Source organism: Melanerpes formicivorus, unplaced genomic scaffold (genome assembly GCF_026170545.1).
Source record: "Melanerpes formicivorus ecotype bairdi unplaced genomic scaffold, bMelFor1.0.p_v2 SCAF_69, whole genome shotgun sequence".
NCBI lineage: Eukaryota > Metazoa > Chordata > Aves > Piciformes > Picidae > Melanerpes > Melanerpes formicivorus.
In genome coordinates this window covers 2,250,464-2,276,649 of record NW_027142421.1, presented here as the reverse complement: position 1 = coordinate 2,276,649, position 26,186 = coordinate 2,250,464, and the positions used below count along the sequence as shown (strand labels likewise).

At 46.9% G+C, this 26,186-nt stretch overlaps 1 protein-coding gene across 1 annotated transcript; it reads right to left on the bottom strand.

Moving 5' to 3' along the window:
• On the bottom strand, positions 1-25,838 carry PXDC1 (PX domain containing 1). Its single transcript, XM_068163018.1, has 5 exons — positions 24,480-25,838; positions 11,121-11,212; positions 10,718-10,835; positions 5,363-5,474; positions 1-1,490 (listed from the first exon to the last, which is right to left on the bottom strand). Exons 1-5 carry the CDS (start codon positions 24,733-24,735, stop codon positions 1,373-1,375), a joined length of 696 nt encoding a protein of 231 aa, XP_068019119.1. The 5' UTR covers positions 24,736-25,838; the 3' UTR covers positions 1-1,372.
• Between the last annotated feature and the right edge of the window lie 348 nt (positions 25,839-26,186).

The window sequence follows — 26,186 nt, the reverse complement described above, 5'->3', positions numbered from 1 at the left end:
GTTCAGGACCAAGTAAGCCCCTTTACTAAGAAACAAGTCCAAAACTTCCCCTTTTTGGTCCCTTCAAACTCCTGTTTGCGAACAGATGGCAAAAAGCTCAATGAAAGGTCACGCTGGTGAGCGTTGAGCACTCACAGTGAGAGCTGGGATTTTGGAGCACTTTGCAAGAGACACCCCAAGGAGATCTTAACATTGCACTACTCAGTAGTCAAGAGGCTGCAGGGTCTAATCCTGCTCTTACTCCCATTGTCCTACCTCCAGTGAAAGCCATGGCATGATGTGACAGTGAAGCCTGCACCCAGCCCAGCCCCATGGGCAGATCTTTGGAAGCTGGACAAACTCCCTGAGCCTGGCTGGCCACAGGGAGGGTGTTGTTCCTACCACTGGAGACACACTTTAGCTTATCATTCTTCTTCAGCCCAAACACCACATAAATCTCATTGTCTTCCTCCCCATCCTCTGGGAAGGAATATGCATAGGAAGTTATCTCTGATGTAAATAACTGTAAGCACCATTCACGTTTGCTGGTCCATGTGAGAAAAAAAATCATAGCCAAGTGCCTGCCGTAGCCCTGACCCTTCTTAGCAGGACAGCTCAGCTTTCCCATCAGCTTTCCAGACCTCTGAAATCATACCAGTACCCACACGTCAGACACAGTCCTTGCAATGCCAGCTGCTGCCTGCTTCGCTATTCCAGGAAAGAGGAATTGACTCTTCTGTGATTATATAAACCCCCGTGATTAAAAGAAGCAAAAAGTATCTGCTCTGGCAGGGGGACTGGCCCAGATGATTGCCAGAGGTCCCTTCCAACCCCTAGTTCTGTGACTGTGTGATCAGCTCATGTGATCCATTTCCTGGAGGCACTCTGTGGTATTTCTGACATCTCGTGTAAGGCACCAGTCATCTGGTAGCTGAGAAAAAAGTGACCTGCAAGACCATTCCATTAAACAACTGCAGAGGGAACTGAGAAAATGCAGCTGCTGTGCTCTCCTTCTTGCTTACACAGCATAAAATATGTGGTCAGGCCATCTCAGGAAGTTTCTGGTGGCACAACTTTCCGGTGGCTATGTCCAGGTGGCAATTCCCACAGACATTGCAGAGATGTCATTGACCCCATGAGGCCTCTGCTGCTTTGCTTTCATGGAAAATGAATTTCTTGCCAACAGCAAAGCAGTTACCTCCTTGCAAGATGTCTCCACAGCACACTATGGAGGGCCAGGCTATGAAAACAGCTTTGTGGCATGCTTGCTGCTGCTTCTTTGCTGCTGGTCTTGCCTCCACAGCCTTACTCACAGAGATGCGGCACTGGGGATAGCAAAGCCTACAGGTGAGGAGGTCAGCTTGATGCTGGCTGAGTGCATATCCAAGCAGCTTCAGTCCAGAATATCAGTCTCAAACGGGACCAGGTGGTAGTATGTCAAGTTGGTGACATAAGCTGTTGGATCATCACTGTCTTCTAGCTCTGAGGTAAAGTCACTGACACTCTCAAACCTAAGGAGAAACAAATAACATAAAACTGCTAAAAGGCATTAAGTCATCAATGTTCAGTTAGACGATCAATGGAACTGGAAGGAAGGTACTGAGGGAGAGAGGGAAGGCTGAGATATCTGAAAAAGGATAGGGAGGAAGGGGGGAGGAGGGAGACACATATCTGAATATTAAGCACTGGAAACTTTGAGGAGACATTTGCAAGAGTACTGCTTGGAGAGAGGGGTGTAGGCAAGAATGCTTCTGCTGGACCTGAGAGTTAAAGTTCTAAAGTTAAAACTGAGTAGGAATAACTCTGTTGCTGCACACAGTTGGAGCAGCATTGGAGTGGAAGTATTTCTCATGCTGGTTTGCAGATTCAGCTTTATGAAGCCCAGTTTGCAAATGAAATATCTAAAGTCCTAAGGCTCTTCCCCATGCTTCAATAACTCAATCTCTTTCTGGGAAGCCTGAAATATGAATTCATACTAGAAGTTGTCAAGAAAGGTCCATGCAGATAAACTATGAATCACAAACCTCACTATGAATCATTATCTCTCTCAACAGCTACAGAAAGTAGGTTCTAGCACACAAGAGCACTCAAGTCCACAAGTACAAGAGCACACAAGCTCATTCTCACTGTGACCAAGACGTTTATTGCAGTTTCAAGATTGAAACTATGCCTGGAAATCTCCTCTGTTTGCACTACAATCCTTCCCTCATTTCTCCATCCAAGTAACAAGCAATAGGACAAGAGAAAATGGCCTGAAGTTGTACCAGGGTAGGTTTAGGTTGGACATTAGGAATTTTTTTTTCCCCTGAATGGATTGTCACAGCCTCCAACAGGTCTGGGATTATATACATTATATATATGAATTATTATATATGATTATCCCTGGAGTATCTAAAAACCATGTAGATGTGGCACTTAGGGAGACAGTTTGGTGGTGGATTTGGCAGTGCTGAGTTTACTTGAGGTTAGGTTGGACTTGATGATCTTAAGGGTCTTTTCCAACCTCAGCCAGTTCTGAAACAAAATCAAAGCCCAAAGTCAAATGCATTTATTTACCACCTTTCCAAAGGACTGCAGAACACTCCAAGAACTACACAAAAAACTCCCATGGATGTTGACTTCACTTGGTTCATCTCATTTTGCAACACTATGCTGTCCTGCCAAATTAGTGAGAAAATGAAGGAAGCAGAAAAAAGCTATTTGAGAAGCACAGTGTAAACTCCTACTTGGAAAAAAAAAAATGCTATGGCTTCAGAAGAGGACACAGTCTCAAGCTGTGCCAGGGGAAGTTTAGGCTCGAGGTGAGGAGAAAGTTCTTCACTGAGAGAGTTGTTTGCCATTGGAATGTGCTGCCCAGGGAGGTGGTGGAGTCACCATCCCTGGAGGGGTTCAGGAGGGGATTGGAAATGGCACTTGGTGCCATGGTTTAGTCATGAGGTCTGTGGTGACAGGTTGGACTCGATGATCCTTGAGCTCTCTTCCAACCTTGGTGATTCTGTGAAATAGGAGAGTTCTCCGTGGATGGATTACTGGGCAGGTAGTGCTGCAGGCAGCAACAGCCAAGAAGTGCAGCAGGACAGTGGGGAATGAGCAGTAGCTGCTGAAGCTCCATGTGCTTCTCCCCAGAAAACACAGGGTTGCTATGCAATATGTCTGATTCAGGCACATCAGCAGCCAAACCCTAGAAGTTACACAGAGTTTAGTGCTGCTGAAAAGAAAAAGTCCACAAGGAATTAAATGAGGTTTCAGAATAGAAAACACTTGTAAATTCAAATTTTCAGAGACCAAAGAGGAACTGCCCAGGATTTTGAATGATTTAAAAGCTTCCTTTCTGGGCTATCTCACATGTAAAGCAACAGCATAGAAAACTTCTGCTCTTTAAAAAAGGTCCATTTTTACCAAACAGTTGTGCTACAGAAGTGCCACCATCTCCTTGCTATTACCTTCCAGCCACAAAACACAGCTACAGGATGAGCAAATTTAGAATCACAGAATTCTTTTGGCTGAAGGAGACCTTTAAGATGATCAAGTCCAATCATTAACCCAGTCAGGCCACCAGTAAGTCTTGTCCCTCAGCACCACACGTACACAGCTTTTAAACCCCTCCAAGCGTGGGGACTAGCCATCATTTGCCTGTGCAGCCAGTTCCAAGGGTTGAGAACCCTTTTGGGGAACAAGTAGTTCCTAATGTACAAACTAAACCTCCCCTGGCACAACTTGAGGCTGTCTCTTTCTAGTCTTATCACTTGTTTCTTGGGAGAAGAGACCAACCTCCACCTCCCTTCAACCTCCTTTCAGGTAGCTGTAAAGAGCAAGAAGGTCTCAAGTGAACCTCCTTTTCTCCAGGCCGAACAACTCTAGTTCCTTCAGCTGCTCCTCCTATGGTATGCTCCATAAGACTAAAGCATCATGTAAACCAGAAATTTGAACCTTATTAACTTCTTGACTTCACTGTGAAAATAAAAATGCACAAAGCTAGGCTGTTATCCTAAATTCCTTTGTTCCACCACAGTTTCTGGGAAACCACAGCTGCCATACAGTTATATTATAACTGTAGTTAGTGTTCTCTGGCCTTAACAGTTCCTGAGTTCAGTGGGATGTCCATTAAAAGATGACATTTCTGATCCCAGACCACTAAGCTTTGCTTGGGCTGCAGCCCATTTTTAAAAGCACAACTAGATTTTTATTTGTGTTTATTAATCAAAGTTTCATTTCAATGATCAAAAGAGGCAGAAACATCTCTTTGATAATTTGCTCACATTATTTGTCACTCTCATTCCTGAAGTCTGATCTACCATGTACTATGACAACTGCAATTTCCAGACATTGGAATTCCTTACAGAATTGCCTCCAGGGCGTTGTTTCAGCCTCGTTAGTACAAGTTTATGAGCTTCAATGCTGTTAGCAAGGTCAAGGTTCACAACACTAAGTGACAAATTAATAGGAAGCATTCAGGGTATTATGCTGGATACACCAGAGATACACCCCAACCCCTGATGAACTCTTGCCAAGCTCTAAACCTTTCCACAGACTGGCCATGATCATGTTTCAAATATGGCAAGAGAGAGTGCTGAATTCAGAGATAAAGCTTCCAGAAGGCCTTTATCATCATTTTGTTTCTGTCATTTTGACTGCTCTGAAGAAAAAGTAGGTCAATGTTTCTCATTAAAAATATCTAAGTGTTTCACTACCTCATTGAAATATCAATCACTTGCCAGGTCAGAAATATCTAGCAGCAGATTTTCATCAATACCCATCTGTCAATACAGTCACTGACTTAAAACCTACCTAAAAGCCCTCCTGGTTACAGGCTTCTGACCCCAGAATACCTACATGATTCAGGGGAAGAATTTAGAATTAAGATTAATTAAGCTTCTGTCTTCCCTGAGGAAATACACATGCTTCACCTGGCATGCTGCAGTACTTAGCAGATGCTAAGCTCTCATTAAGTACATTCAGGGGTGCATCCTCCTACTCCAAAGATGGTAGTTTGCTCCCCAAACAAATGATACCCTTCATAGTAGGATATTCCATTTTTAAGGATGTTTGTGTTTTCAGATTTGGGCTCAAACCAGCTCATACCACAGTCATGAGAGAAACTAAAAAACTCCTCTGTTCCCACCTGGCAGGACCCTTTTGACAGCGACAGGTTGTTTTTCATACACAGAGGACCAAACTCCTTCGGGTCAATCATTCTCACCAACAGCCACTTCATCCATTTTAACAAGAAGAGCTATGAAGTCAGGCCCAGTAATCTTTAGCCAGTCAGTAAGGACAGCTGTACCAGACTGACTCCTAGACAGAGGATAACCTTTTCCTGGGGGTGAGAAAGCTGCAGTCTACCTGAAGCTGACAGCACTCCTCAAGCACAAACCCCACTTACAAGTGTTCTGCCGAATCTACTTCCAGGTGCTTCTCTTTCCCGTTGGGTATACTGTGGTCAATGACTATTGTTTCAGTGTTGGCTAAACAAAATCCATTTGAGCGCATGATTTCTGTCAGGAGAAGAAAGAAAACAAGGTGAAAATCCCCCCCCAAAAGCTGGAAGATGACTGCATATCCTATGTGATTGACGTGGTTATGAGCTGAGGGGTGTGCAAGACATTGTGAATCTGCAGATGAAAGCAGTAATGAAAGGTTGGGTTCATAGGTGGTGCATTAAGAGGAGAGCATCCAGCAGATTGAGGGAGCTTCTCCTCCCCCTCTAGTCTGCCCTGGTGAGACCACACCTGGAATATTGCACTCAGTTTTGGGCTCCCCAGTTCAGAAGGGACAAGGATCTACTTGAGAGAGCCCAACAACAGCTACAAGGATGACTGAGGGACCGGAGCATTGCCCTATGAGGAGAGGCTGAGAGCCCTGGGGCTGCTTAGTCTGGAGAAGAGAAGACTGAAAGGGGATTTAATAAATTGTTATAAATATCTGAGGCTGGGGGTCAAGAGGGAGGGGACAGGCTCTTCTCAGTTGTGCCCTGTGATAGGACAAGGGGCAATGGATATAAACTACAGCACAGGAGGTTCCACCTCAACATGAGGAGGAACTTCTTCACTGTGAGGGTCACAGAGCACTGGAACAGGCTCCCCAGAGAGGTTGTGGAGTCTCCTTCTCTGGAGACTTTCAAGACCCATCTGGATGGGTTCCTGTGTGACCTGCTCTAGATTCTATGGTCCTACTCTGGCAGGGGGGTTCGACTCGATCTTCAGAGGTCCCTTCCAACCCCTAACATCCTGTGATAGCATCATAGAATAGAATCACAGAATTGGTTTGGTTGCAAGACGTCGCTAAGATCACCAAGTTCAACTATTAAGCTGCAAACTGCCAGTGCTTTAACAACTTTATTCATGTAATCAACTCATGACATGGAGCATTTGAAGCAAGGCCTGGTTTCAGCACTGCTATTGCCAGTGGCCAGTGGCCATCACCCTTAGCAGAATGGCTGCCCAGCCATAGTTTGCAGCTCACCACTACCAAAACATAACTGGATTCTTCCTAGACAGTCCCAGGCTTAAGCCAGTTAAGCAAAAATAAAAAGAGACAGGGAAAAACGTGAATAAAAAATGACCTTCCAAGTCAATTAAATCACTGTCTTTAAGACATGTAAACTAAGGCCATCTCTTCCACTCTGCTTCAACTCTGTTTCTCAATGTGTAACAAGCCTGCAAGTCAGAACAGCTAAAATTTACACCTAGTTCCACTGACTTACTATGAGAGTTTGTAACTGAAGAATAGTATTTGATGTGAATGAGAAGTTAATCCCCATCTGTGCTACATGAAAGGCAATCTAGGCAAGTCACAAGGATTTCTTACAAGGATTTCTTACAATGACACAACTTTAGATGAAATTAGGGCCACCACAAAATAGAACCACAGAGTGGTTTGGGTTGGAAAGGACCTTCAAAGGTCACCTGGTGCAACCCCCTCTGCAGTGTGCATGAACATCTGCTCAGAGCTCAGCACAACCTGATCTGGAATGTTTCCACCTCTCTGGGCAACCTATTCCAGTGTCTCACCACCCTCACTGTAAAAAATTTCTTCCTTCTATCTAGTCTAAATCTCCCTCTTTCAGTTTAGAACTGTCACACCTTGTTCTGTCACCACAGGCCCTGCTAAGAAGTCTGTACCTGTCTTTCTTATCACCCCCTTTAAGTACCGAAAGGCCACAATAAGGTCTCCCCAGAGCCTTCTCTTCTCTTTTCTGTCCTCATACACTTCCAGATAAAAATCAGGACTGACTTAAATGGGATGACTCCTGATCAGCCTCAAGGTACAAAAACCTTGTCTTACAGCCTTGCATTATCAGCACAAACCAAATTAGATGTGGCAGAAAATACAGCAGGCACAGAACACACATACAGGGAATACTCCCATTTCAACTATACGAGCAGCTCAAACGACAAGCAGAAGACACCATAGCAGAAAGGAGGGAGGAGGGTTTTTGAAATGTACCTGTAGATGTTAGGAAGAAGTTCTTCCCCATGAGGGTGGTGAGACACTGGAACAGGTTGCCCAGAGAGGTGGTAGAAGCCTCATCCCTGGAAGGTTTTAAGGCCAGGCTGGATGTGGCTCTGAGCAACCTGATCTAGCGTGAGGAGTCCCTGTCCATGGCAGGGGGGTTGGAACTAGATGATCCTTGAGGTCCCTTCCAACCCTAACAATTCTATGATTCTATGTTCCCATGTTAGGGCACAACCAGAAGTCACTTCCACATTTTTTCTTGAGAAAGTCCTCTTTTACTTTCAGTTTGTATTTTACTGAGAGGGTGGTAAAAGCACTGAATTCCAGCAGAACCACACTTCATTCCTGACTCACCTCAAGCCAACACTGTGCTGTAGAAGAAGATTTACGACTTAAATCCAAATCCAGCTTTCCTCTAAGAGGGCAGCCTTTTCTCTCTTCTCCATCACCCACCACTCTGAACAGGACAATGTGAAGGACATTTGTTTTTTTCAGAGAACACAAACCATTTTTGTCTGCTTTGTGCTGCACTGTGGCTAAAATGAATGCCAGTGATTTCCCAGTGTCCTTGACACAAGCGAGTTACAGCATTTCTCTGCTGGGTGAACTGCTTTAGACGTTGACATTTGCTGCCATCTACTGACAGTGCTGACAGACACATCATTTCCAGCGTGCAACATGTAGAGCAGGCGACTATCAGTGCCGAATTTCCACCTATGTTCTTAAATTCTTTGCAGCAATCACTTAGACAATAAAACTAATTACCACAAGATGCTTCTGGATAGCTGCATAGGTAGGAAAATCTTCCTCCACTTAATTAGGTAGGGCTTGCCTCTATGAAAATTAGGTTAGAATCCATAGAATCATACAATAGCTTGAGCTGGAGGGGACCTTAAGGGTCATGCTGTGGGCAGGGTCACCTCCCACTAGCCCAGGCTGCTCAAAGCTTCATCCAGCCTGGCCTTAAACACTTCCAGGGGTTTTGTGAGGCACCAGTAACTTCTCTGGCCAAGTTGTTCCAGTGTCTCACCATCCTCATAGTAAAGTACTTCTTCCTAATGTCCCATCTAAGTCTACCCTGCTCTACTTTAAAATCATTGCCCCTTGTCCTATCACCACATGCCTTTATAAATAGCCCCTCTCCAGCCTTCCTGTAGGTCCCCTTAGGGTACAGGAAGGCTGCTATAGGGTGTCCCTGGAGCCTTCTCTTCTACATGCTGAACAGACCCAACTCCCTCAGCCTGTCCTTATAGGAGAGGTGCTCCAGCCCTCTGGTCATCTTTGTAGCCCTCCTCTGGAACCCTCTCCAAAAGATTCATGTCCTGACTGTGTTGGGGGCTACAGAGCTGGACTCAGTACTCCAGGTGGGTCTCATAAGAGCAGAGTAGAGGAGCAGAATCCCTTGACCTGCTGGCCATGCTTCTTTTGATGCAGCTCAAGATACAGCTGGCTTTTTGAGCTGCCAGTGTGCATTGCTGACTTATGTCAAGTGCTTCACCAAGCAGCACTCCCGAGGCCTTCTGTGTGGGACTGGTCTCAATCGACTCAGCAGGCCGGCTTGTATTTGAACTTGGGATTCCTCTGACCTAGGTGCAGGACCTTGCACTTTGTCTTGTTGAACTTCATGAGGCTGGCCTGGGCCCACCTCTCCAGCCTCTCAAGGTTCTTCTGGATGGCATCCCTTCCCTCCAGTGTGTCATCTGCACCACACAGCCCCACTGTCCATGCTGCTGACAAGGATATTTAAACCAGTGCACGTTACTCCTCAGCTAATGTGGTTTCCATAGCTCCTCTACACACAGACTAGCAGGAGGGCTCCCTTTGCAGCTAGCCTCTGCCCATCAGTCAGGCACCCTTGCTCTCAATTTAGGTTCATCTTGACCATCTTCTCTCTGTTGTACCCACCACATGACATATTCAGTCATGTACACACAGAGTATGTATGCCCTAAAGGGATGAACACCCTCACAAAAATTGTAGGAAATCCTTCACCATTTAGATTACAGAATATTTCTTTGAGGATTAGTTTGCATAGAACCAGAGCTCTGGATCAATTACAAAAAGATCTATTCTATGTATAAGATCAATCCTTAAGGATCCTTAAGATCCTTACACTTCTGGCACGTTGACACACCGACTGGCTATCATCTGCTATACCGTTAGTACCTCGGAAAACTGATACCAGTTTTATCCTAAGACAGGAGGACCATGTTGGATTTCACTTTTATTGCACACTTTGCAGTAGGCTCTTCTGGTGACACAAAACCAGCAGGTGCCATCAGGCTCAAACACAACATTTCACTATAGAAACACAAATCAGAAGGCCACAAACCTTTTAACGAGGGTCAGTAACAGATGCAGAGGGGAGAGACTGAAAGAATAAGCAAGGATAGAGTAATTCCACTCTCCACTTTACCCACAAGCAATCTGGGGTTTAGAAAATTCCTGTATCTTCACCTGTGATGGGTCTCAATGTACTTTTCCTCCACTCACTTGTCCTTTTTGAAGTCATTTATACTTTCAGTTCCTCCACATCCTATGACAACAAGTTCTACTCCTTAACTGTGCTCAGTATGGAAGCAAAACAATGTTGCAACCTTTCTTTTGTTTGCTTAAAGCCCTTTGTCTGTTGGCATTATTGGATAATGTGCAGCTGTCATTTCACGAGGAGTACAAGGTAATTGACCTCCTTCTATTCACAGTTTTGTAGGCTTCCATCATTTCTCCACTCTCCATCATTTCTCACAGTTGAAGTGTCCTTCTTAATTTAACCTTTGTCTTAGAGAAGCTGTCCAAAGCTTGGAATCCTTGTCCTTTATTTGTATGCTTTTAAATTTGATGATATCCTTTATGAGATGGAGAGACCAGATCTGCACAAGCTGTATTTGCTGGGAGGCTGTGCTCCCTTCCTCTGTTCTCCCCTCCTTTCTCACCTCTAGTTTCACTCATTGCTTGCCACTGAGGTTATATTTTCACAGAGGCTGTATCAACAGCTTCAAACCCTCCTTTCTAAGTGGTAAGAGCACCATTGTATATGACAATAGTGAGGATTGTGTTTTCCTCACATCCACTTCTTTGTGTTTATCAGCCTTCAGTTTCATCCATCACTTTACTGCCTGAATGTATGTTGCAGAGTGTGCTAATTATATGTTCTGTATGATAAAGCAGAATATGGATGACTATCTTTTGAATTGCTGATGGAGAAAGAATAAGAGAAACAGCAAATAAAGTCACTTTCATTTTGTGTATCTCATGTCAAACATAGGAAAGTAACAACCCTTACCTGATATTTTAACTGGACTTTGAAAGCTTGGCTGAATCTTATGGACATTGTCGTTTTTTAGGACTTGATCCAAAGGAGATCTCTCAAAGAATGTGAGGACAACTTCAGATCTTGAATACTTAAAAAGAGAAAAAGAAAAAGACATCTGTTTTTTACCAGTACTTTGCTTTGTCCCTCTTCTCCCTTTCCACCCCTTCACAGTACGACAGAAAGACTTATTGCAAGCAACAGCCTGGAGATATCATTACACGCTGCTGGCACCCAGCACTTCTCCAAGATACTCAATAAAGTGCTGCTTCTTTCAGGGTCTGGCAGAGCCCATCACTTTCTAATCTGCATAAGAGTGCATGTCTCCATGGAGGAGGAGTCAAGCTGGGCTGAATGTGGAATTTGGCTTACTCACCTTCCAGGGCATGTTTATAATAGTCTTCAGAAGCTTTTCCACTTCGTTAAGCCTGGCTTCTATATCATGGGCTTCTTTTATTGTGATGAGCCCTAGAAACAAAGTAAACAGATCAGGAACACAGACAAAAGCACACTTCCATGTGCACACACTCTTCATCAGCCAGATGAAGCTGCCCCAGAAGATGTGGAACAACCTGGGATATCATGGAATCATAAAATTGTTTAGGCTGGAAAAGACCTTTAAGATCATTGAGTCCAACCCTTACCCCAGCACTGCTAAGTCCACCACTAAAACATGTCCCTCAGTATCACATCTACATGGCTCGTGCCTTCCAGTAAAGTCTCTTAACTCACACTGATGATAATGCATGTACCCCAAACTGAGGTGGGCGTAGTTACAAGCAGAGTTGCAAGCCCAACACAAATGCAGCTGCTTATGGTTGTATTTAGTAGTAGCAAGACAAGCAGAAACAGAACCACCTACTCCCTCACCCACAGTCTCACTACACAGCATTCCCAGCAGTGGTAATCAAAAAAGCTGGTTTGCTACTTCCAAGAACCATGATTCAGCCTTCTTTTTCTGTCAATAAAAGCAAAAGCAAATCCAAGAAAAGCAAAAAATACATCCCACAGATAAGAGGAAAAGACTAAACACACGCTAAACAAAAGGCTTTGAGGGTAGCCTTGCATTTCTGAGTGTAAGCCTCAGTGAGCAGGCAAAGGAAGATTTCTCAGTATCAGGTTCTTCAAGTGATAAAGAAAAGCTGTTGATAACCCCACAGCTCCAACACCTGACATGCTGTCACCATGCCATAGTTTATACCAGAGAGACAAGAGCTAAACACCCTGGTGCCAGCTACCATGGGGTGCCTCTGCTTCTCCTCCTGGTTCTGCTCCAGTCTGCCCAGTCAATACTGACACAGACAGAGCAGATACTGCGGGCTGCAGCTCTCACCTCAGAGGCAACCACCACATCACTGGCATTCCACTGCTCACTCTCAAACCCACCCTCCCTTTGGACCTCTCAAATAAGCATTTAGTGTTGCATCTAGTATGTAACGAGGAAGTTCAGACCACAGGGGGAAAAAAAGACAAAAACCCAAACCACCTCTCCAACAACACTGAGCATTCATCCCCTGAGGAAAACCAGCCAAGCAGCTTCAGTTTTCCCTCATTAGTAATCAGGAAAAGCACCGCCAGTTCCACATTGCCCTTTTTATGCTTCAGCAAGAGAAGCTGGACAGCCTGTTGCACTATCACACATCACCCCATGGGAGGTTTTACAGCTCCCTTCGTTCACCAGGAATTTCTAGCTCTGATCTATTCCTCTGTCCTGCTCTTGGAAAGGCACCAGCCATACAAACCCACACTGCAATATGGAAACTGGCACAGACAACTTGGAACGTCTGACATGATAAAAACCATCTCCCATTGAAGCTTTTGGTAATATCAAACCCAAATGGCAGCCAGGGTAGGAAGGAGAATAAGTGATACAAGTGATACATGTGCCTGGATAGCTTCCTCTGTACATGTTTGATGGTTAGGTGCATAGCTTTGGAGGGGGTCAGCACCTTACATGAATTTGCCACAGAGGGAATTCAGTTTTGCTGGTCTAAAGCTTTCCTTTCCATACACCTACAGAAACCACTTGACTGGCTCTCTATATATTGAGCACTGTAATTTCTTCTGCACAAAGTTTGTTAGGCCCTCATTTATCTTAACTCCACAAGTCTCTGGTTTTAAGAGTTTTCAGATGTCCTTGTGATTTTCAGTTAGCTGTAGCTTGTCATTCTGCAATCCCAAGGGATTGCTCACAGCCCCACAGCAATGCTAACTGGAGCAAGGCACTGCCTGCCCAAGCAGCTTTGAGGGGCAGAGGCCCTGGTTCCCCCTTCCACTCCTTTCAACACTTACTAACTGGCTGCTGTCATCACCTTAGCACATACGTGCATGAGGAACATTGTGGTTTCCTGAGGTGAAGTCTCTGGTGTCAACACTGGTTTAAGCCTCACAATTAGGTGAGCAGTGGAGAACACCTCAAACCACTCTTGTCAAAGGCTTCACCTCAGGAAACCCCGGCCTTCACAGAAGGATCATAGAACCCTTCTGTGGATTCTATGGGTTGGAAAGGACCTTCAAGATGATCTAGTTCCAACCCTCTGCCATGGGCAGGGACACCTCCTACTAGACCAGGTTGCTCAGAGCCCCATCCAACTAGCTCTTCAGCATTTGAACACTTTAAGGGAGGGAGCATCCAGAGCTGCTTCAGGCATCATGTTCCAGTGCCTCCCACCTTCACAGCAGAGAGTCTCTTCTTAATATTTAATCTAAATCCATCCTCTTCCAGTTTGAAACCATTACTCCTCACCTTATCACTACATTCCCTGACCAAGAGTCCCTTCTCATCTTTCCTGGAGGCCCACTTTAAGTGCTGGAAAGCTGCTGTAAGATGTCCCAAGCAAGAGACTGCAGGCTAGGATCCTCCATTCCAGCTTCTGTCTCACCCAGGCACAGTACTGAGCTTGAGCAGGAATCAGGACTTTTGTAAAGAAAGGTCACAGAACTTCACCCAGATTTTCCATCTCTATTCTTCACTTGGTGAGGGTTTCATCTTGTTTCCCCTGATCAGAAGTCAGAGAAAGAAAAGCAAAAACGAGAGACCAGTGTACGATCTCCATCCTGAACAAGCAGACACACGCCTGTGCCAGATAACTCTGCAGCCAGAGCACATCATCTCCACCACCCATTGACCCAAACACAAACACACCACAAGCTGGATGCATCTGGGGAGCACAATACTCACTGGCCATGTACACAGCATCCATACAGCAGCTACAACATGTCCTGAGGCTGCTGTCTCTCTGCCCACGGACCACAACTACACACCTGTGTTTCTGTCTGGGACTTCTAGACCCCCCCAAATCCCTTTTTTTGGATAGTTTGCTATAAAATAAGACACCAGTAAAGCAATCAGTAGCCTGGAACTGACTGCACTTTCTTCCATTTGTTCAGTCATTCAGTTGAAGTCAGCTGAGCTCTGAGCTGGGAAATCTCTCAGTGAGCTCATGGTGAAAGGCTGCTCTCATGCCTTTTCCTCTGCCCTGGCCCCTGTCTGGCTGCTAATGGAAAACAGGCACAAACTCCCCCCAGAAAAACTTCCCTTTCTTTACCCAAACTGCTCTAGGGCAATTAACTATCATTTCACATGTTTTAAACACTCACCTGTGTTTAGAGGACTTGAGGTAAGCTGGAGCCCTATGGCTCCTTTTTTACCACAAACTCTGTTGCCAAACACCACAAACCTCTAAGATTTCTTCACTCTGCACCCAAGGGAGCTCACGTGCTGGGTGACAGGAGAGACAGTACAGTCACATCATCTGACCCAGGGTGGCACTCACTTGTACCTGGGGTATTTGCTTTTAGCAGGCTTCTGTTGTGCACAGCAGTGAACTTTCAATCCCTTTGACATCTTCTCTGCCACTTTCCAGACCAAGAGCCCCAGGCTGAGTCCTTAAGACTGGGTTAAAAACTTTTACTTGCAATTTGAGATCAAGCACACATGCACATAGCAACTCTGGAAAAAACATGGCACAAACAGCACTGGAGGACTGCATCATCCTTCCTGCTCTGGGACCATGGAACTGGAGCAGCTGCAGGAGGCTGAGTGAGCAGACCAGCAGCTGCAGCCCTGGCACGGTGGCTCAAGGAGTGGGAGAGGGGCCCAGAGCTGGAGACAAGCAGAAAATGAGCCTAGCAGAGATGGAGAACAAACCATGAGTCAAATCCTGATGTCAACACCCAAGCCTTGGTAGGCCTATCCTGCCACTGCCATGTGAGCCATCAGAGTTGCAACTAATGATGTTTTGATGACTGCAGATAATGTGCTTCTAGCAAAAGAAGTTGTGACAGGAATGGCAGCACGTGCTCCAGGGCTTCTAACGAAACCACAGTGAAATCCTGCAGTCAGTGCTCACAATGAGCACAGTGCCTCAACAATCCTCCAGTGCCTTCCATGAAAGAGTAAGCTCGTGCCTAAGTGTGTGTCACACACCATCTCCCAGTGATGGCACACAGAGATCTGTTTTTCTGGAGATGTGTTGCTATGTACAAGTCACTATGCATATGTGATCTCGAACTCTGGCCAAACCCTCTGTCTCCAATCTGAAGGACTCCACTTCAGGCTTGTGGTCAGGAAAGGAAAAAAAAAAAAGACTGTCCAAGAGATGCCCTACTTTCTCAAAATCAGTTCAATAAGCATAGGAGGCTGAGCAGGACAGAAGCCAAAGTGTACTTTCTGAAGCAGCGTGCAAGATGGAATGGTGATACTCCTAAATGCTGTGTATCTACTACTATGGATTAGACACAACCAGCAGCCAAGCTTCCATGCAGCTGCAGGAGAGTTTAACAGAACAATGCAGAGATACTGGGCTTACCTGACACAGGAAACATTTCATGTCACAGGTTCCAATCCAAACTCTAAGTCCCACCCTTCTTTGCTCCAGCCAGCTCTTCTCTTATATAGTGGGCATGACATCAGCATGGCATCAAATCCCCATTAGCTGGTTCAGCTACCTGTCCTGGCTATGTTCCCTCTCATATTCTTGTGAAGGAACCCTATCCCAGCCAAATCCCTGACAGTACATGAAGATGAAAACACTGCATCCTCATCTCACATCATCCTCTCTCCATCCCCTATGGGGAGAGAGCAGAGTAGATATCAAAATGAAAAAAGAAGTAACAAACTCAGGGAGAAATCTTACTTTGTTCTGCTAACTTACCCTCTAACAAAGATTTAAGGCCTATAGATTGAGATCTTGAGCCCATCCTTCTCTCTTTGCACAAGACCATGAGCAGCAGTTCGGGATTTCAGATCTTTAGAGAAGACACACAAGCTGTCTTGCACAAGAAACTGCTACTCTGCACTCTCTCCTGACCGACATGTATGGCTTCAACCAGAGGTATGACCCTTTTCCCCAGTTACACTGTTCATTAACACTGCAGTGCTCAATCTCTTTTAGCCTGAACCCTCATTCTTCTTTTCCCTCAGATATGTTCTAAACCTTGTGCACACATGCACAGTTCAGGATATAGATGAAGCAATAGAAGGACTGTCCCAGCCAAAAGAAGAGATATACAAAACCCATAAAATAAAGGCCAAGGGAAAAGTTCCATCTGGTTCATCCAAAGAAGAGCCAAGTACAGAGTCAGATCAGGCTGCTGGGGATGATGTCAGGGTGATTCTGAATATTCCCACTGACAGAATGATGCAGGAACTGAAGCTATTCAGTTGGGACACAGATCAGGGCTGAAAGCTGGCAAGTCATCCCAGAGTCTTCAGCTATTTTGGTCCTTTGCATCACTTCCCAATTCCTTCCTCTGCTGAACTGGGCTCTCTTCAATACCACTTCAGCTGGCACCTCACTCTGCTTCATAGCCACAATGGCAGTCCTCCCAGCAGCTGTCTTGGGAACTACAGGATTAGACACCTGAGACTGGACTCTGAAAAATCCAAACCAGCTCCCACTTAAAACTACCTCCTCTCTGATGGAGAAGAACAGGATAAAGGGTTGTTAGAAGGACAAAGGAATATTCAGCGGTACGTAAAGGCGGCAAATTAGGGGAAAAAAACCCAACTAAACAAACAAAAAACCCCCCAACACACCAGCATATGGGAAAACTCTGCAGAAATAACACCACAGGAATCCCTTAAGTCCAAAGACTTGATAAGATCCAGAGAAGGGCAGATAATTACAGGCAATCAGGAATATCAGTTCTCCAATTACTAAGGACCAGGACTGTCACTTTGCTGTTCTCTGCCTATTATTTATGCTGTCTTCTGCAGCATCTGGTTCTCATCACTAGGGCCAGGAACTCAAAGGTGGCTTCAGCACCAGTCTGACTTAGTTTGGCAGCTCTGGCAACTCCTCTTTGATGTCTCTTGCCTAATTCTACAGCACCCTTCTCTTGGTGGGGATACACTTGCTCCTTCCTTCCACTCAGAGGGAGATCAAACCATCTCATATGACAAGAGTCACTGTACTTTCTAAAGCCTTTACAAAAGGTTTACTCTTTATGCAGTATCATTTATAAGATCCATCTTGGTGGCCTTACTCAAGAAGTAGCTGAAAGAGTATGATGGAATTGAAAAGAGAGGTGCAGGAGGAGGATTTTGGAAATCCACTACATGTTGTTCTGCCCTTCTTAAACTTGATGTTGAGGAACAAAACAGGGATCGCTTTTATTTAAGAGGTATGAGTACACAAAGTGCATAGTCACTCTATAGTTTTAAGAAGTCCCACTAGATAGCAAAGAGCATATTGAAGACTGAGAAGAATCTGTTGGATACAGAAAGATGGAGACATTAAAATCCTTCCTGTACTGCACACATTGAGCTCTAACACTGCCCAGCTCCTCTTCTGCAGTTCATATGCAGCAGGTGTGAAAATATGGATGGAGCAAAGTGTTACCCAAACTCTCTGACTGAAATATCCCAGAGCAGGAGTTGTGATCATAACCACCTGAGGACCCTGGCACACTCAAATACCCATGCAAAGCAAGAAGGCAAGTCAAAAGCTCCCCAGATCCTCCAGCTGATGAGTGTTCCACATGTGCATTATTAGTCATGGGATCTCCCAAGCTCTCTGGAGGGAAGATGGCACTTCCTGGTGACAGAGACCAGAAAATGGCTTTCCCCACAGAGCTCTCTGTCTTAATTTCTGATGAGCCACAACAATGATGTCAAAGAAGCATGAAAGAAAAGCCAACAGCATAGTCACCATTTGATGAAAAATACAAGCTCTTACAACTACTTCTAGCACTGATTTCTTATCGTGTGAGAACTGTCATGGAAAAAGCAATGCCATTGTCATTCCTTTCCACCCAAACCCTCCCAGACACATCACCTCGATCCACCACAAGAAAGCAATTTGTGCCTAGCCTTACAAACACACAGCTAGCTTCATTTATTTGCTTCATTACCAGTGAACCATGAAATTCAGCTAATAAGAAACAAACCCAGAAGCCCTGAACTTAATTTCAGCTACACGGCACTGCTAGAGCCTGATAACTGAGCGCTGCATCCTTTGTCTGCTCTGAGCAAGCTCCACTAATGAACTGTTGACAATGTCAACAATGAGAAGAGCACAATAGATGCAGTGTATTTGTCTGTATTGTCCCAGCACCCACACAGCTGCTGTCTGTGGAAACCACTGTGCTGATCCTGTGGAGCTCCATCTCATAAACTGCAGCCCTGGGTGGTCCTGTAAACACCACCACCACTGTAATGCAGCATATAGAGAAGCATAAGTTATGAGTGTGATATTTGCAAGCAACCATGTTTCTGGGCTGGCACTTCAGGAACAACCTTCTGCTTTGAGCAAGTCCTTCCAATGGCAGCCCTTGGAGGAACTTCCCATGTGCTTCCTGGTGAAAGCCACTTGGACACAGAAAACAGCCAATCATCTGCTTCCCATGTGAGACAACCATGCTGGAGGGCAGACACAAGCCTCAGTGCTAGAGCTCAGTCCTGGTTAATCTTTGATAAGGGAAAGTTGAGAGACCTCTTTAGCTCTTTAGCCTGGAGAAGGGATCTTCTGAATGCTTTTCTATATCTAAAGGGTGAGGATCAAGCGAATGGGGCCAGACTCTTTTCAGTGGTGCCCAGCAACAGGGCAGGGGCCAGTGGGCTCCATCTGAACAGAAGGAAAAACTTCTGTGCTGGAGGTGCTGGAGTTACGGGCCTGGCTACCCAGACAGGTTGTGAAGTGCCCTTTTCTGCAGAGATTCCAAACCCACTGGACATTGTGATCCTGGGCAACCTGCTCTGGATGATGTTGGGGGTTGGATGAGGTGATCCCCAGAGGTCCCTTCCAATTTCCACCATCCTGGAATTACATAGTTTGGTGATCTGGGAGAGTTAAGGGTCTGCTGCAGGTGAAGAATGACTGCCTCTATGCTATGAGGGAAGGTGTAGACAAAAAAGTTTCTATAGGAAATTTCTACCAGCTTCTACAGAGGGACAGAGGTTGAGTGCTGACAAGGCAGAAGATAACAGAAGTTGTAGAGAGCCATAAATAACCACGGACAGCAGCAAGCTGGTGAGTGAAACCTGAAGGCAATGAAAGGGAGCACAGAGTGGCTCAGGAAAAGCAACTTGGAGAAGTGAAGGGAAAATAACAGATGGAGGAAAAAAGGCCACTACAGAGCAGAATGAGTCAGAAGACACATGGAAAGAAAGGAGGACAAAAAAGAGCGCTTTGGGAAGAAAGGCTCATCAGTAAGACTGAAGAGGATTTCCTACATGCCAGCTCAGAGTATCAGAGCAGGACCAGACGCTACAGGTAGGCACAACATGAACAGTAACACTGTAAGACCATCTGAGCCTCTGTTCTGATCAGAAAGGCAAGAAAACAGTGGCTGAGGAGGACTGCCAGATATCAGCCTGCCCCTCTGAGGGCAAAACAAATCCCACCTTTGAAAGGCTACTAAGGCATTCTCCTGGCTTACTGGCCCAGCACTTAAAGGGCTGATCTTGCCCACACTGAAGTCAAAAGCAGATGCCTGACTGCATCAAAGCTGGATCAAATTCTAGCATCAATATTAGATGAGAATGCCTCAGAATATTTAGAGAAAAATAGGAGGGGGCGGAATGTTTTGGGGGTTTTTGTTGTTGGGGTTTTTTTTCAGGTTTATATTTCACTTCCAGCATCTCTTGAGTCTGTTGCACAGATTTCTAAATCATCACTTTTAAGTCAGCTTCTATGTGCTGCCTTTCTCACAAAGATTGACTGAAACACAAAAACTATTTATTTTGCATGTAGAAACAGACTGTTTGGTACCACTAAGCTCTGCACGGATAAACCAGCCAGTGTTTTTCTGTGATCCTCTTGTGCATTTGCACCAAGTGAGGGATGGGCACATTTCAGACACAAAATGCTAGCTAGTCACTGGCAACACAACAGTGAATCACATTTAGTCACCCTGCAGGTTATGTACAGATCTAACCTTGTTTACCAGCTTGCCAAGCAAGATGCCTTGTGCTGAATGCCCTTGGCCTCTTAGCATCATAGTACACTTACACTCCAGATGCAGAGAGTGCACTTTGCCACTTGTTATTAGCCACCAAGGCTGAAATCAGACTGCATGAATGCCATGCTCCACCCTGGGACCTCCCCTCTGCTCATATCAAAGTAAGGGTAAGAAGAACAGCACTGCAGAAAATTACACCTCCCACCCTCTCAGTACTCAGCAGCTCTGACTACAAGAAAGACAGAAAGACTACAAGAAAGGCTCTCACTACACGAAAGACATTGAAATGCTAGAGCAGGTCTGGAGAAGGGCAACAAAGCTGGTTCACCAGGTCCTGGACAACAGGTCTTCTGAGGAGTGTCTGAGGGAACTGGGGTTATTTAGCCTGAAGAAGAGGAGTCTGAGGGGAGACCTCCTTACTCTCTACAACTCCCTGAAGAAGCTTGGAGCCAGGTGGGGGTCAGTCTATTCTCCTCAGTAAACAAGCTGTAGGACAAGAGGAAATGGGCCTCAAGTTGTGCCAGGAGAGATATAGGTTGGATATTAGAAGAAAATCCTTCACTGAAAGGGTTCTCAAACACAGGCTCCCCAGGGAGCTGATTGAATCCATGCCCCTGGAGGTCTTTAAAAGACAGAGATGTGTTGCTGAGGGACATGATTGAGCACCAGACTTGGTAGAGTTAGATAATGGCTGGACTTAATCTCAAAGGTCCTTTCCAACCAAAACAATTCTGTGATTCTATGATTCTAAGTGGAAGAGGGGTGGATGAAGGGAAGGAGAGGATGGTTTGTTGCTGCTGAGCAAGAAAAGGAGCTGCTCAGGGCGAGCTGTTTGCTGAAGCCAGCAATAATGGTAACAACCAACTCTCTCTGATATTGCTGACACGAAAAAACCCCAAAATCTTCTTTTAAAAAGTTAATAACATCAAATAGCTCAAGCCCTCACCCCTCAGCCATATCCCTTAAAAGTAAGACACTGCAGCCTGCCTGAGCTGCAGGATAATGTTAGTCCTTTAAATGCTCCTTAGGCAAATCTGGAGGGACTTTGGAGTCTTTCAGTGCAATGCAAATGCGGTTTGCAACACTTCGCCACTTCCTCCAGATAAAAGGCACAGCTAATATCCACCTTCTTTCAGAAAGCCTGAGATAAGCACACACACACACACATCTACAGGCTCACATACATATGCATATACATTTGGATGTATTAAAAATACACACAAATGCATAACACATGAGAGTGCACTTTTGTCAGGTGTTTGTACTGGCTGAAGTATTCCGAGCTCTGCTGGGGGTAGCAGGACACCTGCTTTTGTGCAGAGCATGAAGAAACCATGAATTTTGTAAAGACTAGATGTGCCTCTCACAATCTCCTCTCACATCCAAAGCTCTGCACTGGGGTCAGTCAGACAGATGAGATTTTGGTGTTTCAGCTCTGTGGAGTTACACAAGACTGTGGCCAGTCACTCTGGAAGGGCAGCATGATGAAGTGTTCTCTGTGAAGAGAAGCAAGCCCTGCAAAGTCATTTTCTTTAGAGCAGGAGCAGCCTGACTTCAGAGTATTACTGGAATGGTGAAACGTGCTTTGATTGCTTAGAAACCTCTCCTGGTTTTTACTCTGTCTCTGTTGCAAAGTTAACCCCCACCCTCACTGGGCTGGGTAAATCATGATATGCTGATATTGGCTTTTGATTTTTCTGACCCTGGACTGATGCTTTGCTCATTCCTGATTCTACTCCAGCCAGTATGCTTGTTCCTGAGATAAGGGTGAGCGAAGGTTGTTGGCTCCAGGTTTTGAGCAGGAATTGAGTATGACAGGCTGAGGAGGTTTGCTCTTTCCTAGCTGCTTGTGAACTACATGGGACTGTCAAATAAAGCCAGTCCAAGGAACTATAATCCCATTGGGCTCCAACTGCACAAATGATGCCTGAGAGATGTGAAACCAGTTTGATATTATGCCAAATCTGGGGTGGGTCTCAAGGCAGGAGAGGAACTATGCTCACTTCAGGAATGAGAATGGCTTTAGGATGGGCAAGAGCTCCTGTGCCTAAGTGATGGCTAGGGAGCATGCAGAGAGGGGCAAGAAGCCAGGACCAGCAAGGACCAATTCCATCTCCAGCCAAACCAAACACATGACCCAGCCTGGCTGTCAAGCTGCTCTTCAGAGCCCCATAAATCAAACAAGTACAAGGACTACCAGCATCTTTGGAAGTCCAGTCTTAGTCACAAAGACCCTGGAATGTGCTGTGCACTGCAAGGCACATGCAAGCTGTCTCCAGATCTGCTCAAAAGCCAGGGCCAAAGTGACAAATATATTTAAAGGCTATGCCATTTAGAATTTACTGCTGCTCAGCATCATAAAAAAAAAATCACTCTCAAAGAACTTTAGGTAGGGCATCCACCATGGATAATACATCTTTGCAATATTTTAGATTCCTGGTTGGCAGGTTGGTGAGACCCTGTATCAGCACACTGTGCTACCCTGAACAAGCATGCTGTGGTGGGCTCACAGCAGGGCTGAGAAGTGGGGGGCCAGAGATGTGTAGGAATAGAATCATAGAATGATTTTGGTTGGAAAGGCCTTTAAGATCATCGAGTCCAACTGTTAGCCCATCACTGTCAGGTCATCACTAAACAATGTCCTTCAGCATTAAACCTCCACAGCTTTTCGATCCCTCCACAGGAGCCCTGGGCAGCCTGTTCCAGGGCTTGACAACCCTTTTGGGGAAGAAATTGTTCCTAACATTCAATCTAAACCTCCCCTGGCACTGCCAGAGGACTGCCCCATTCCCATCCTGCACCCAAGCTGGGGGGGAACACATCTGCAGCATCCCCTGCATGTCCCACGCTGCATCCCAGAGTGGACAGCAAGGGGATGGGGAGGGGGTTCTGCCACCAGCTCGGCAGCCCTGAGCTCATCCCCGCCGTCTGCAGAGGGCACTCGGGGCTTGCGAGTGGCAGCGGAGCTCCGGGGCGGGCAGCAGGAGCTGGAAAAGCCCGGAACTGGGATATACACACTGGGTAGCGGCTCCAGCCCCCGAGAGATCAGGAGAGGGACAAGTAGAAGCATTTTGAAATGAGGTATTAACACCACTGCGCCCTCCACCACCAGAGGTTAGGGATCTGTCAGGTCTCAATTTAAATACCCATCAGAAAACATCCTTGGAGAGTCATCCCGGGAAATAAATCCAGCGGGATTTACCCCGCTGCGCAGGGTGGAAAAAACAGCCCCGAGAGTGGCAAAACGCAGATCCTCTGGGGTGTGTATGTGTGGGGGGGATCACAGCAATAGGGTGAGAGGATAAGCGAGAGCACTTTCCCACCCTCTCAGTGAGGAAAACATCCAAAACCCAAGTTTCTCCTCACCCCTGCTCTATCAAATCACTGATGGGATTACTCAGACACACAGGAAACTGGAAGTGCCACGCACGCTTCCATTTTCAGACAGGCAGATATACTCTATACGCTTGAAATGTTTTAGAGCAGGAGACTTACTGCACCTAAAAACAACCTCAAACGTTAAACAAACCGCAGCCAGACGCCAAGACAGCCTCACAGCTCCGTCCTGCTCCTGCTCAGAGCACAGGCAACATGCCCCTAGGTGCGTTCATCGATTCAGAAGTGAGCAGAAAATAGGGCTCTAACCGCTGGAGCAATTCCCCCGTTTTTCAGAAGTTATGTGAGGAATGATTCCAGCTCTCGGAGTGGCTCAGTCCACTGCCAAGCGCCGCTGGCTGTTTTTAACTCCCCCTTCCCTCTCTCCTTGTGGCAAACAACATGCCAACGTGCGGAGATTTCTCGAGTCGCTCTGCCAGCAAACCTCACCCCCGCCCCAGCCTCCTTCGGGGAGCCTCGGGGTGGGACAGAGCGAAGAGGGACTCCTCTGCCCCCACCTCAGTTCAACCGAATTCATCCCAGCTCGGAGCCCCCGTGGCCGCGCAGCCGCGGACAGCAGCGGGGTCGGGGTGTCCCTCCTGGGGGGCTGCCCTTCACACCCCCTCACACCCTCGTATACAGAACCAGAAATCAACATCCCGGGAGGAGTCTCCAACATCAAAACACTCCCGTAGCTTTTCTGACCCTCTTCTCCCTGCAGCCACATCAAATCCCAGCGGACTGACCACCCGGGAACGGAGCCGATGGCTCCTGCTTCTCGGAGGGGACGGACCGGGGCTGAATGACCGTCCCGTCCGATCACGCAGCGACTCCGGCTCCTCGGTGAGGGGCGACCACGGCCGACCAACCATCCTCCCCTCCACTGCCACCCAATAAAGCCCTCCGGTCTGTCATCCGAGGAGGCAGCGCCGGGCCCCGCGGAGGGTGCTCAAACCTTGGAGCAATGGGGAGCGGGACAGCTCGGGACGGTCCTCCGGGAAGGAGTCAAGAAGCCGCTTGAAGAGGCGGCCGAGATCGGAGTAGCTGCGATGCAAGTAGAGGATGTTGCGGTCCGACCACTCGGTGCGGATCTCGTAAAATTCCTCCTCGTCTCCCCGCCGGCTGATGATGAGCCGCCGGATGCCGTTCACCCAGCAGCCCCGCACGTACATGTTGACCAGCGAGGTGCCTTCAAACACGGCCGAAGCCATCCCGCCGCTGCTGGCGCATCCCCCGCCGCCGCGCCAAGTTAAGAGGAGAAGGAGGAAGAGGAGGAGGAAGAGGGGAGGAGGGGTGCCACCCGCTCTTCCCCAGCCCGGTCCTGCCCTGCTCTGCCCTGCCCTGCCCGCCGGGGCTGAGGCGCTTCCCCGTACAGCGAGGGGCTGGCGCGGGCAGTCCAGCTGAGCTCCGGGCACCGGGCAGGGCGGTTCTCACCCCTCCCGGGGCGGGGAGCAGAATGTCTCGGCCCTTTCTTGTAGGAAGGCAGAGCACCTCCCGTCCTCGGCGCTGGGATTGTGGAGAGTGGGGCTACCCGAGGCCGCGGCGCCCCACCCCGGCCCCGCAGCCAGCGGCCACCCCCTCCAGTCCCTGCGGTGGGATCGCCCTCTTCTTCCTCGGGACTATTTCGCAGACGCCACAGACATGACGAGGAAAAGATTTTCTCCTCCCAGTGACCCCAGAAGTTTGGGTGGCGGCTTTTCTTGTTGCTGCTGTTGCTGTTCTTTTGCTTGTCCTTTTTTGTTGTTGTTTTCTCTTGTGGGTTGTTTCGTGTTTCCTCCCTCCCCCCCCCCCTTTTTTTTTGTTTGTGGTTCTTTTTGGGGGTGGGGGCTTGTAGGGTTTGTTGTTTGTGGGTTTTGGGTTTTTTTTTTGGTTGGTTGGTTTGTGGGTTTCTTTGTTTTTGTTTATTTTTGGTTTGGTTTGGTTTTTTGGTTTTTTTTTGGTAAAACTTCTAGCCCGGCCAGAGGAGGGAGAAAAAGGAGGAAATGCTTACGCAGTGAGAGGCTAGAAAGTATCCCTGAGTGCCCCGTGAAGACGAAAAGGAAGCCTTGGGAGCTTTGCCGGTATCCCTGGGTAGAGGGAGGTCCATTACAGAGAGGAAAAGCAGGAGAAAGGAGTACAGCTGGTGCCTGGGACTCCTTCAGCCTTTTCTTCATAGTCTGGTGGAACATGGACATCCCTGAGGGCCTTCAGCACCTGAGCACCGAGAATCACAGAATCCCAGCATGGTGGGGGTGGGAAGGAACCTCTGAAGATCATCTAGTTGAATTCCCCTGCTAAAGCAGGGTCAGCTATAGCAGGTTACCCAGGATCACCGTGTCCAGGTGGGTTTGAAATCTCTCCAGAGAAGGAGACTCCAGAACCTCTCTGGGCAGCTTGGTCCAGTGCTCCAGCACCCTCACAGCAAAGAAATTTTTCCTTGCACAAAAGTGAAAAACAAGTTGCAAAGATTCCTTTGCAGGTGGAGGTAAAGAAGTTTTTCCTTACACATCACATACAGGAGGGGGATGGGGAGATGGAGAGGCTTGCATTTACAAATACAGCTCCTCCATTCCAAAGGGACCTCAAACACAGAAAGCAGGGCACTTGGAGAGCTGGTGGGGCTGCAGGGGACAGCAGCAGTCATCTGGCAGAACTGGAGATGCATCATAGAACAATGAAGTGT